The sequence below is a fragment of the Herpailurus yagouaroundi genome, unplaced genomic scaffold (assembly GCF_014898765.1).
Source record: "Herpailurus yagouaroundi ecotype Mexico unplaced genomic scaffold, PumYag 186, whole genome shotgun sequence".
Lineage (NCBI taxonomy): Eukaryota > Metazoa > Chordata > Mammalia > Carnivora > Felidae > Herpailurus > Herpailurus yagouaroundi.
This window is the reverse complement of record NW_024412417.1, coordinates 29,722,389-29,735,740: the sequence shown is the minus strand read 5'-3', so window position 1 is coordinate 29,735,740 and position 13,352 is coordinate 29,722,389. Positions and strand designations below refer to the sequence as shown.

The window sequence follows — 13,352 nt, the reverse complement described above, 5'->3', positions numbered from 1 at the left end:
TCCTTAGCTGAGCATAGTAGCATCTGGCACATTAAGTAGGCACTCAGCAATTATTTAGTGAATACATGAAGAAATCAAATACCCTTGTATCAGCTTTTATAAATGAAGTTAGGAAAGAATCTCTAGAAGATATAAAGTGAAGGTAATAAAATGCTCCAATTTAATACTAATTCTTCATGCTACAATCGATGAAATCGACTATCTTTGAAAACACCTTGTTTTATTTCTTTTGTTTCTCTTCATTGTATCCTCTGAATTAATCAATTTTCAGTTGATATCAAATGAATGATTAACAAACTATGTAAAAAATTGAAAAAATTGATTTTATTGGTATCTGATACTATTACCAGCTAGTTATCAGGATACATTCTCATGATAAGTATTTCTTTCTAAAATAAAGAAGTGCATTTCTCATCACTCCTTACATTCTGGTTTTCATTGCTTGACGATGACAATGTCATGGACCAGAAACTATACATTATGGGACGTGATTTGATTCTAACAACTAGGTTAAGTGATTGTCTCTCTTCTTTTGACCTTTTTAAATACCTATTTAATAGTTTGCTTTCTTGTCAAAACTCGAGTCTGTTTTAAATTCTTTTTATTTAAATTCATTTTTTTAACCTAGGTTATATAGTGGTTTATTTAGATAAATCAGTAGTTTGTGAAAATAAGGGTTGTACAATTTGTTTCACATGCTTTGATATTTACAGCTTTCCCCTTTGACATCTGAGAGATGAGACTTCTATACTTGGAAAATTTTTATACTTTCAGAATTAAGAGACTTACATGGTCATTTATTCAAGACACTCAATGGGCCTTTTCCTACTTAAACTACATAGAACTTAAATTTATCTTCAAAACTGAACCCTCATATAACGAATATTTTTCTAGGAAGATGTAAACATTTTTTTTAATTCTTTTTTTTTTTAATGTTATTTATTTCATTTCTCTCTTCATAAAAGAGAGAGAGAGAGAGAGCACAAGCAGGGGAGAGGAAGAAAGAGAATCCCGAGCAGACTCCACGATGTTAGCACAGAGCCTGACGCGGGCCTCAATCTCACAAACCATGAGATCGTGACTTGAGCTGAAATCAAGTTGGATGCTTAACTGACTGAGCCATCCAGGTGCCCCTAAAATTATTTTAAAGAGATGTGCAATTTGCTACAAATTGAAATTAATTTCTAATTTATGGAAAACACTTATTAGCTTAAATTTACACCCTGGAATTTTGTCTTTACTAAGAATTCACATAATACAGGCTTTGCATAATACAGACAACATTTACAAATAAAATACTCTTGCAAGTAAATTCAGGCATTCAATTAAAAACTTTCACTTTGGGCCATTTAAAAAGTATTAAATGTTCATTTAATAGAAACTGTGAATGCAATACAAACTTAAGGAAGTAAATAATCTCACTGTATTTAACATTTTGGTGTGTTACCTTCCACTGTTTCTTTGTGCTTATGTGTGTTTGTCTTTGGATTTTTTAATCCCCATTTTTTTCATAAATAAGAAAATGTGTGGCATAGAAAGAAAAATAATTTGCCTGAGATCACACGAGTGTAAGTGGTGGCTTAGGGATTTAAAACTAAGGTGACTGGCTTCTGGGTCCTGGTCCTAACCATTCTGCTGGAGTGCCTCTTGTTGCCTCTTGTAGCATCTTATATAAGGGTGCTTAAGTTGTATGTAGTTCTCCAGTATTATGCTCTGGAAAGTTATATCCAGAAAAAGTATTTTGGTAGGTTACCATGCTGTATTAAGTTCTGTAAGTCTAAGAATGTCTTATCAGAGAGCACCTGGTGGCTTAGTAGGTTAAGCATCCGACTTTGGCTCAGGTCATGATCTCCAGGTTCATGAGTTTGAGCCCCATGTTGGGCTCTATGCTAACAGCTCAGAGCCCGGAACCTACTTTGGATTCTGTGTCTCCCTCTCTCTCTCTGCCCCACCTCTGCTCACGCTCTGTCTCTATCTCAAAAATAGGTAAACATTAAAAAAAAATTTTTTTTAAAAAGAGTGTCATATCAGATTTTCTTATAAAAACACCACCATAAATGAATTTATATTCCTAACCCAGAGGGGTATGGTACTTTTTTTAAAAATAGAAATACCAAAGATGCTACGTAATCAAGTATGTGACCAAACATAGATTCTGCACTTGGAGTTGATCTCAACAGTTCATGGGATTGAGCCCCACATCAGTCTCCATGCTCAACACGGAGCCTGCTTGGGATCCTCTCTCCCTCTGCCTTTGCCTCTCTCCCCTGCTCATGTACGCACTTGCTCTCGCTCTCTCTCTCTTTCTCTCTCTCTCTCAAATAAAGTAAAATAAAAAAATAATGTGGGTATACAGTTACAGTTTAAGAGTATATCATCGGGGCGCCTGAGTGGCTCAGTCGGTTAAGCATCCGACTTTGGCTCAGGTCATGATCTCAAGGTTTGTGGGTTCGAGCCCCATGTCGGGCTCTGTGCTGACAGCTCAGAGCCTGAAGCCTGTTTCAGATTCTGTGTCTCCCTCTCTCTCTGACCCTCCCCTGTTCAGGCTCTGTCTCTCTCTGTCTCAAAAATAAATAAACATTAAAAAAAAAATTTTTTTAAAGACTATATCATGATATAGGTGTACTAGTCATTTAACATAAATCATTCAACACTTTATTCTTCTGCACAAGAGCTAACATCAAGTTCAGTTAGTTTTTATTACCGTGGAATGCATATAACCAGGAAAAAAACAGGCATTTTTGGATTATCCAAAATGCTTCTTGTCAGAGAAATAGATGATCTTTTAGTTTGGAGCTGTCTAATAGAACTTTCCACGATGATGAAAAACTCTATATCTGAGCTATCTAATAATATAGTGGCTCCTGAATACTTACACTGTAGCTAGTGTGACTGAGGAACTGAATTTTTAGTTTTATGTAATTTAATTAAGTTAAATTTCAGTAGCCTCATGTAGCTAGTGACCACCTTAATGAACGTTGCCATTCTAGTTGTTTGCCATTTCACAAAGTTCTAGTATTAAATATTATATGTTAGAAATAAAATTAAAATGTGTAACATACTATGCAGTGCAATCCATTGAAAATGGGATTTCTCATTACTGGTGGGTTTGCTTTCATGAGAATTTTTTTTTCTCCTTTTGGAGAAGGAGCCTGCTTAAAATATGCTCTCGTTCCACCCAAAATAGCTAAGCCAACAATATAGTCTTCCTCTGGAATGTAGTAATTGGAACTTACTCAAGATAGATCTGATGGTGAATCTGCAGAGACCTCACTGAAACAGATGTACTTAGATTGCACCTAAATAAATAGAGACAAAAATAGCTCGCTTTGGTTGTTGTTTCCTGAGCAATAAAACTTAAAATATGCATATAGTGTAGAAATGTACATTTTAAACTTGGAACTGTTACTAGCTTTTGGTTAAATGAAAGTTTATTAGCTTTTCTATTAGAGGCAAAAGCTTTTGAACAACACATAATAACAATAGTCAAAACTAAGCTTTGAATCCAGTAGGTGATTGGCAAAATTTGTTTTCATCTTAATTAAAAGCTCTGCTGTTGAGATTTCATTTAAATTATTTTAAATCATGAACATTATGTTCTCTCAGGCCTAATTTCAGTTTATGTCAGATTTTCTTATGCTAGTGGTGTGGTCATTTTTAAAACAATTTTAGACAAGGAGGAAAGAAACTGATCTTTATGAGAAAATGGAATATTTTTAATAACTAGAAGTCATTTTCTTATATGAGAAGTATTGCCTATACATGCCACTTCTTAAGTTAGTGGATATACTTGGTATATTAGTCACTTCTGTATCTCATGGCTACGTAAATTATGTTAGAATATGTTATGAAGTTATATTTTATTTCTTGATGGTACAGAATAGATGTATGATTGCCATGTACTAGTGGTGATTGTAGGGTATGCACTTAAATTCATTTGTCAAAGAAGCAGCAGTAGCACTGTTCTTTCTTCACAGTTCTGTGGCCTGGGATTATAGCTTTCAAATGGTCAACTTATTTTAATAGCATCAATAGTTATTTCCATAATCATTATAGTTTTGCCAACACATTACAAAACCACAGTAATCATGGAAATTGTCATGCTATCACTGTAATGGAAACTTTTCATTATGTATGATAAAAATAAAACTTGGATCACTTTAAACGTTTTTTATTTTCATTTTTACAAAACTCTGTAGGAGAGCTTTTCTTAGGAAAATCAAGGTATGTGGAAAATTTCAACTTGAATTGTTTTGCTTCACCCACAGAGTGAGTGATGAAACAATACCAAAAAAGAAATAGATATTTTATCCTAACTCATTAAATCTGTAATGCTCTATTTTAAGCAAAACCCTCACCTTTGTATACAAATGAAGTGTGAAAAATTCAGCTTCAATAAATCTTGAAAAGAGATGTTTATAATGAAAACCCATGTCCTTGGTGGTTCGTGTACTTTAGAGTGTGCTGTTAGAAGTGTGCCTGCAAAGGAGAGGATGGCCAGAATAAAAGTGGGGAAGTAGGAGGACACTCGTGATTGGCCCTAATTGTCTTTGCTGAAAGCAGGATTCAGTTTAGACTGTTCCTCCTCTGTAGAAGGAAAACAGGTGTGGGCACATTGGCACTGGGAAGGGGCCGAGGTGAGCATCCTGGCTAGTCTGTAGCTCTAGAGGAGAGCAGTGATTTCAGCTTAGTACCTGCCCTCTGATATGAAACCTATAAATCCTAATAATGTACAGATTTTCAGTCTTAGTTAAATGAATACCCAGAAAAAAAATTTTTTACCTATGTCTTTTTTATAAAATGTGCTTTACATCAGAGGCTTAATATAAAGACGTTAAAGAAGGAATTTTACCTTTTCAAAACCCATAAGGAATTGGGATCTAGACATCTTCAAGATTTTCCACAATTTTATGCTCGTCTAGTCATAATAGCATTTTCCTACAAGATTTAACTTAATTTGCTGCTCTTCACAGGCAGAAGTTATTAGCTGGACTTCAGGAGCAGGGTTACATTCCAATTTTCCCGTTATTTCAACCAGCTCAGCATTGGCATCAACTGTAGACCTCAGTATTTCCAGGGCTGAATTTGCTCACATTAGACATTCTAAACTTCGCTGTTCTTTTGGATATGAACAGATTAGGACTGGTTGTTAAAATTAAAAATAACCTCTACTTGAACAACCAAATCAAATCATTCCTAGCCAACAGAGCTTACGACTTAAAAGTGGTAATTAAATGTAACGGCAATTCCTATTTATTTTAATTGAAAAAAACAGCGCATTGATTTAAAAAAAATTGTAAACAATCCTATGAGTTTACTTTAGTTTTTTGTTTTTTGTTTTTTTTTTTTAAGCAGTATTGAAATTTTTCTTATCAGGATTTGGTACATGGTACAAGTGCCTAGAAAAGTGAGTATAGAGGCGCCATTGTTCTGCTTCAGCATCTCCTGCACAGCTAACATCTTTAGTTGAGAGGATTGTATTTCAAGGAATATGTGATGTCACCAGATTTCTTGTAATGTCTCATTCTAAATAATTTCATCAATACAATGGCAGTGACATAAAACTCCAACTGACCTTTATTGTTCTTAAGATTACTCCATTGTCCCAAGTTTTATTCTCATCTTTTAAATATTTTTTGTTGGAGTAAGCATTATACTGACAAATATTATTTATGAGTGAAAAGACATAAGACCTAAGGGGGAATAAAATGTTTTTTGAGATTTATTACACTTAAGCTATACCCAATTTCATGGATTTACAACTGAAATTCATATTCTTTTTTCTTCTGGAAAATAAATCATCTTAATGGGATAAATAATACTAAGTGTCTCTAACTGAACTATCATGTAAACTGTGTGTTTTATAGCTTTATGTTTCATTATCCACAGACCAAATGGATTTTTCCCAGCATTTTACAGTCAAAACTAAAATCTCCCTGAAGATTTTTTTCTAAAGTCAAAAGATAAATTCTTTTATAGAAATGTCCTCATTTTCAAGTTAATTTAAATGTGTTGGTCTCTATCATTTTTTTGTCCTGAATTTTAATCTGAATTTCTAAGATGTATTTGTTTCATTTTAATGAGTGGCAGTATTTTGCCTGTTTCATTTAATGAGTGGCTGGCAACATTTTGCATAAGGATGTCAGTGATCAAGGATTTGCTATAGAAAATTGATAATTTTGTGAGATGTGGTGTAATTTTAACTTTAAGGTTTGTGAGCAGTCACAGGCACCACAGAATACTTTCTATATAGCTCATGCAGACCTTTTTGTAAGTTCTGTTTCTTTATTCAAACAAGTGATGTTTTTTTTTAAAGCAATAGTGTTTGAAGGCAGTTTGTTGCTAGTGACAAGTATTAAACGCAAAATGAATTATTGCTATAGAACATTTAGTAGCTGTGTAATTTAGCACAGTTTAGAAAATGAATTAAAGAAAGTTTTATGTTGGCTAATTCTTTGAAGATTCATTAATCTCCCAAATTATCCTAAGCATGTATATGAAAGCTTAGAACTTTGAGCTTTCACCTCAGAGGTCAAAGTGTACGTGTGTGTGTGTGTGTGTGTGTGTGTGTGTGTGTGTCCGTGTGTGTCCATGGTGCATCTCCTTCTATTAGAAAATGCACTGTCTAGGAGCGCCTGGGTGGCTCAGTCTGTTAAACGTCTAACTTCATCTCAGGTCATGATCTCGCGATTCGTTGAGTTTGAGCCCCGCATCGGGCTCTGTGCTGACAGCTCAGAGCCTGGAACCTGCTTCAGATTCTGTGTCTCCCTCTCTCTCTCTCTGCCTCTCCCCCCTCACACTTTGTCTCTCACTCTCAAAAATAAACATTTTTAAAGATTATAATAAAAAAAAAGAAAATGTACTAAAGACAGAATTTTGTCTTGCTTACTGCTGTGTTCCCAGTGTCCATACCTGGACCTGACCCTCAGTAATCTTTGTTGAATGAACAAATGATCATAATCTTATTTCCCTGAAAGAGAAATTGACTTTTATGAAGTATGGTAAATTCATATTTTGGCCTTTGCTTTAAAGTTTGCTTAATGGCTATAGCTAAAATAGAAAATTTTCAGGGGAGCCTAGGTGGCTCGGTCAGTTGAGCGTCTGACTTCTGATCTCACGGTTCATGGGTTCAAGCCCGGCGTCAGGCTCAGTGCTGAGAGCTCGGGGCCTAGAGCCTGCTTCAGATTCTGTGTCTCCCTCTCTCTCTGCTCCTCCCCTGCTCACACTCTGTCTCTCTCTCAAAAATAAAGATTAAAAAAACAATTTTTAAATAGAAATTTTTCTTAAGAGTCTGCTTTAGTGTAATTCTGGTATACTTAATTTTGGATACTTTGTATTACATATATAAAGAAAAGATTGGTAATTTTGTTAAAATGTAGCATTTCTGCCAAGGAGTAAATTTCTATGGAAAAAAAACTAATAGAGATTAGCTTTCTGTAACAGCATTTGTAATGTCTCTTCAAAGATTTCCTGAGATTATTATAAAATGCTGTTATTTACAAAAATATTAACCTTATATAATATTACTTTTTATTTTAAAACTTCATAATATTTTTGCACTGAAACAGTCACCAAGAACTAAGGCAAACAGATGCAGAATATAAATTCACTCATCATCCTTCTTACCAAGGATTAAGCCATTTCATTTAAGTTCAAAACATTTAAGCATCCATACTATCAAAAGCAACATACTAGATGCCAGGTGTCTTGCTTTTTGATAGTATGGATGTTTTTTTATTATTTTTTTTTATAGTTTTTTTTTTTTTGGGACAGAGAGAGACAGAGCATGAACGGGGGAGGGGCAGAGAGAGAGGGAGACACAGAATCGGAAACAGGCTCCAGGCTCTGAGCCATCAGCCCAGAGCCCAACGCGGGGCTCGAACTCACGGACCGTGAGATCGTGACCTGAGCTGAAGTCGGAGGCTTAACCGACTGAGCCACCCAGGCGCCCCGGTGTCTTGCTTTTAAAAATTATTTAATCTAGTAAGGACATTAGGTAGATATACACATAAAGTAGGGTAAGTATGTAAACAACATAATCCAAGATTTTAATTCTGATGAATATAGTCATATTAATGTTGTCATATATGGATTAGCAACACTTAAAGAACCAAATATGACATTTAACTCAAATTACTAACACTACATGAGCTACTATTTAATCTTTCTTTGATGATAGATCCCATAGGAATTTCAGTATCCAGCCTCAGTACATGTTATTATAACTTAAATTATTTATTCTTGTATCAGAAAAGCATAAAACTTCCTGTTAATAAAGTCCTCTCATGGTAAAAAGCCAAGAAGGATACTGTATAGCAGATGGAATCACCTCTAGCTAAGGAAGAAGTGTGTTACCTTCTCTTAGACACAACATAGTTTCAGAAATTTACTAAAGGTGCTTCATTTGCTTCTTTAGCATCTTCAAATAGTAATCTCCTCTGTCTTATGAATAGCTCTTTCTGAGGTAAAGCCTTGCTAAGTCATCATGTGGTCCATGGACCAGCATTGCATCACGTGGGAGCTTGTTGGAAATGCAGAATCTGAGCCCCTCTACAGATTAACTGAATCTGAATCTGCATCTTCACAAGAGCCCAAGTGATGTGTTTGCCCAGTGAAGGTTGAGAAGCACTCAGGTAAATAGTCCTCCCCTCCACATTCTTATCTTGGATTTCTTTTAGTGGAAGGGAGTAAGCAATGTAAGTGCATTGTATGTGTGCCTGCTTTTGTACGTGTGTGTGTGTGTGTGTGTGTGTGTGTGTGTGTAGAAATAAAACTGTATTTAGTGTAAAAACCTCACTTTTCCTCACTTACATGAACACCATGTAATATCATTAAGTGCCTCAGTATGAGTTGATGTTTCTGGCTACGCCAACATCTGAAATATCTGGTCCCTTGGCCATGATAACTGTTTTCCCCTCCTGGAAGCAAATTAACCATCCATAAAAGATCCTGATGACTCTCATTAAAAAGGAAAGGAGTTTGTAAAAGTGGCATTTTCAAGGTAGTCACTGCACTGTAATAACAAGTATGTTACAGGTATCCCCTATATGATGGGCACTGTGCTAATTGCTGGAAGCATGAGGTCAGTTATATTGGGACCCTGCCTTCAAAGGAACCAACAGCCTAATAGGAGTCATATGGAATTAAATGGTGCAACCAGGCCCTGGGAGTCAGAAGGTCTGCCCTAGGTCCCTACCATCCACTTCCTAGCTCTGTGTTGTTGGGCTAGTTGCCCGGCCTCCCTGAGCCTCAGTATTGTCAACTATAAGATGGGATTGATAGAAGTGTCTTTCCCACAGTGTAGTTGTGAGAGTAAAATGAGATAATGCATGTGAAGTCGTTCGTATACTTCATAGCATCTAATAAGCATTCAGTACATCTTACATAAACAACAAAACTTATTTATATAAGTAAGGGCAATTATAATTTGAAAAACACTGTACTAGAAGTATGCATGCTGTTCTCTGGCAATCTCAGAGAAAGGACCCCTAAGTTAGAAAGGAAGTTTATAGAGGGCTTCCCAGGTGATGTGATTTTTGAGGAGGATTTTGAAGGATTAGTCAAGTCTTCCAGGCAGAGAAAAGCTCAAGTACCCAAGTCCAGAGGTGTGAAAGTGTTTATCTGGGCAATAGCAAGTAATGTAATGGGACCAGAATGTAAAGGGATGGGGTATACAAAGAATAACTCAGAAATGTTAGCTGAGGCCATGTCATGGAGGGTTATATATTGAATTCCAAGGTGTTTGAATTCTGACAAAGCAGTGGAGGACCACTGAAGATGTTTTAAGCAGGGCTACTTGATAATGCAGAAGTGGGATGGAAAAGAAGGGGCCTGTTGTACAGACTCTGACATGTCTTCTCTTTCTCCTAAACTCCAAATGCCAATTGTTGGCTGCCTGTCGTGTCCAGATCTCATCATAATCGAAACCAGGATCCTTCCCTTCCAATTTGTTCGTCTGCCTGTATTCCCTGTCCTGAAAAAGTCAACAGTGTTGCCATTGACGGAGGTCTTCAAGCTGAAAATCAGGAATCCTCCCTGAATCATCCTTTTCTAGTAGGGCCTTCCTCCTCCACCTCCCTAGCCCCTTCCCCGCTCCCTTTCCACCCTCTCCCCAGCAACATGGTACTGCCTCTTAAATCCTGAACCTGCCCTTTCTTCTCACTCATTACGACTACAGCCCTCTTTATCCTCCTCACTTCTACCAAAAAATCTGGAAACAAATCTGGGCTTTATTAGCCCCCTGTAGCCTTCAGGTCACTACCTACATTCCGTACATCACAGATTACACCCTTCACACACATTTCCCATTTTACTTATAATGCCCACTAAAAGATGCTTTTCTCATCTCATTGTTATTTAATAAGTTAACCTTTGGTGTGGAAACAACTAGACTGTGACTAAGCACATTTAGTTTTATTGAGTTGCAGAGACTTCTCGTTAGGACATTAGATTAAACAATTTCTTTCTAAATTATTATTATTGTTATTATTTTAGAGAGAGAGAGAGAGAGAGAGAGCACAAGGCGGGGAGAGGGGCAGAGAGAAAGAAAGATTCTTAAGCAGACTCCACGCTCAGGGCAGAGCCTGATACGAGGCTCCATTCCACCGTCCTGGGATCGTGACCTGAGCCTAGATCAAGAGTCCGAGGTGCAACCGACTGAACCACCCAGGGACTGACCCCTCAAGATTTCTTTCTAATGGCATCACCACCACCCTTTAGTAATTATATGAACCAGCTCGACAGGAGAATAAGTTGTTTCTTTAAATGTGCTGCTGTCTCTTGACTGGGAACCGCTTCGATTGTAGTGAGTCATATGCCAGAGATTACATGGGTGCACTTTGGAGCCACATTCAGCTATCAGACCACACTGTCTTTCCCGAGGCTTTGGATGCAGTTTTTACATTTGGAAAGAGATTTCAAACACAGTGACAAAATTCCAGTTTCTCTTCTTGTTGTTACAGAACAGCTGATATGGTGAAGCATATTTGGCTGGTTTCCCAGATCAGAGCCTGTGTTCCTCAGAGCTAAATAATAACTCTGAATTGTAATACAGTTTGTTTACTCAGCCACTAGACTGTTGGTCTTCATAGCTGAGCTATCTGGTATCTTGTGAGTATTCTGTTTAAGAAAACATGCTGTAAATGTAGAAAGGGACTAGATAAGTTATGTAGGGGCAAACAGAGTTCATCTGCTCATTAAAGGAACTCAAACTGTCGAATATTTTTACAGCTGTTTCAAAAATATCTATTTAGTTTACTGATTACGAATTTCCTTCTGAAAACTCCATATGAGCTCAACATCTACAAATACACCTATGTAAAAGATAAAAGGACACTTCAAAATTTTTTGCATTTTGTAATTTCCTGTTCTTCATTTTGTCCACTATTTATGATTTAACATTTACCTTAAAAAATATTTTTTTGTTTTAATTTACTGCTGGAAGTACCTTTCAAGTATGATTGATCCTGTAATGTATAAATGACGAAAAGACCAGTTTTACCCGTTTTAGTTAAAATATCAAAGGTCTGGTGTTTATACATTTATTTTGTATATGTATCATAATGAAAAATAAATTGAGGGACACCTGGGTGGCTCAGTCAGTTGCGCCTCTGACTTCAGCTCAGGTCATGATCTCACAGTTTATGAGTTCAAGCCCCACATCGGGGTCGCTGCTGTCAGCTCAGAGCCCACTTCAGATCCTCTGTCCCCCTCTCTCTCTCTGCCTCTCCCCCGCTCACAGGTGCTCTCTCTCAAAAATGAATAAACGTTTTTAAAAAAAAGACAACGTAGGGGCACCTGGGTGGCTCAGTTGGTTAAGCGTCCCACTTCGGCTCAGGTCGTGATCTCACAGTTCGTGAGTTTGAGCCTCACATCAGGCTCTGTGCTGACAGTTTAGAGCCTGGAGTCTACTTTGGATTCTGTGTCTCCCTCTCTCTCTCCGCTCCTTCCCTGCTCATGCTCTGTCTCTCTGTCTCTTTAAAAAGACAATATCGGATGAGGGGCGCCTGGGTGGCGCAGTCGGTTAAGCGTCCGACTTCAGCCAGGTCACGATCTCACGGTCCGTGAGTTCGAGCCCCGCGTCAGGCTCTGGGCTAATGGCTCAGAGCCTGGAGCCTGTTTCTGATTCTGTGTCTCCCTCTCTCTCTGCCCCTCCCCCATTCATGCTCTGTCTCTCTCTGTCCCAAAAATAAATAAACGTTGAAAAAAAAAATTAAAAAAAAAAAGACAATATCGGATGAGCACTGGGTGTTGTATGGAAACCAATTTGACAATAAATTATATGTAATATAAAAATAAACAATAAATAAATAAACAATATCTATTTGAAAATAAATTTAGCATGATAAAATAATATAAATAGGGAAATTACTCATTCAAAAATTGCCTTGATTAGGTAAATCCATATGCTTATATGATTTTAAAGATCATAGCAATCCTTTCTCTGAAAAGGGCTTTAAGAAAGTATATTTAAAATTGGAACAGATGTTAAATTCAAGTTTTTAAGTTACTAAATACATTCATGCATAGGCATAAGGTGGCCTATATTTATATTCTCGAAAGAGCTTGGGGATTGTCATTTTGTGATGATTTGGCTTTAGTGTTTTTCACCAAAAGTCTAATATTTGTAGGTAATTTATCAATGAATATTACTTTCATTTTAAATTGAAAAATAGTCTTCCTTCATCAGGCAGGAGAAAATGATATAATGATTCCTGACGAAATAAATGTTGATTCTTGTCTTTCAGACCTGAAGATTATCGACTATAGGAAAATGAAAATTGCAGAAAATATCCATGCGGTGATTAAAACTTCTTCCTGATGAGTCTCTCCTAACCTACAGGCAGAGTGAAACTTCCACTGCATTTTGACAAGAGACTTGTCATGGGTGCTGAAAGCTTGTGGAGAAAGGTCAGGGGGTGATATCCCTTCAATAGGAAATTGCAATAAAGTACATTATTTTAAGGAATTATTATGTAGTCCGATTTGAATGTTATAAGTGATGATAAAGAATAAAATTGCTTACTTGTTTAACTCTTCAGTTTTTTACTTAATGGAAAAAACAAACCTAGATAGCATTGCGGTTAACATTGCCAACAAGTACCTGTCCGTGCAAATTCCCTCAGGTTCCAGATCGCTGTTCTGGCCACCGGGAAAACAAACCCCACCTTTACTTTTCCTCTCAGTGATTATTTTATCTAACCTCCCACCCATCTACATTCATCCTTCCAGCTCAGAAGGGTAAGGTTTGCCCTGAGGTATTTACAAAGTGCAGTCACCTCTTTCCCATATAGCCTCTTGGTCTCCATGACACCAAAATGAACTGATGCCTGTCTACGCGGTGGAAATCTCAC

At 36.9% G+C, this 13,352-nt stretch overlaps 1 protein-coding gene across 1 annotated transcript in view; it reads left to right on the top strand.

Annotated features, from left to right (window-relative positions):
• The window catches only part of MRPL13 (mitochondrial ribosomal protein L13), a 50,533-nt gene extending 37,501 nt beyond the window's left edge, over positions 1–13,032 (top strand). Inside the window, exon 7 of the mRNA XM_040494333.1 lies at positions 12,747–13,032. Within this exon, the coding sequence (XP_040350267.1) occupies positions 12,747–12,768 (22 nt within the window). The 3' untranslated portion in view covers positions 12,769–13,032. The remainder of the gene's footprint in view (positions 1–12,746) is intronic.
• The last annotated feature ends 320 nt before the right edge of the window (positions 13,033–13,352 follow it).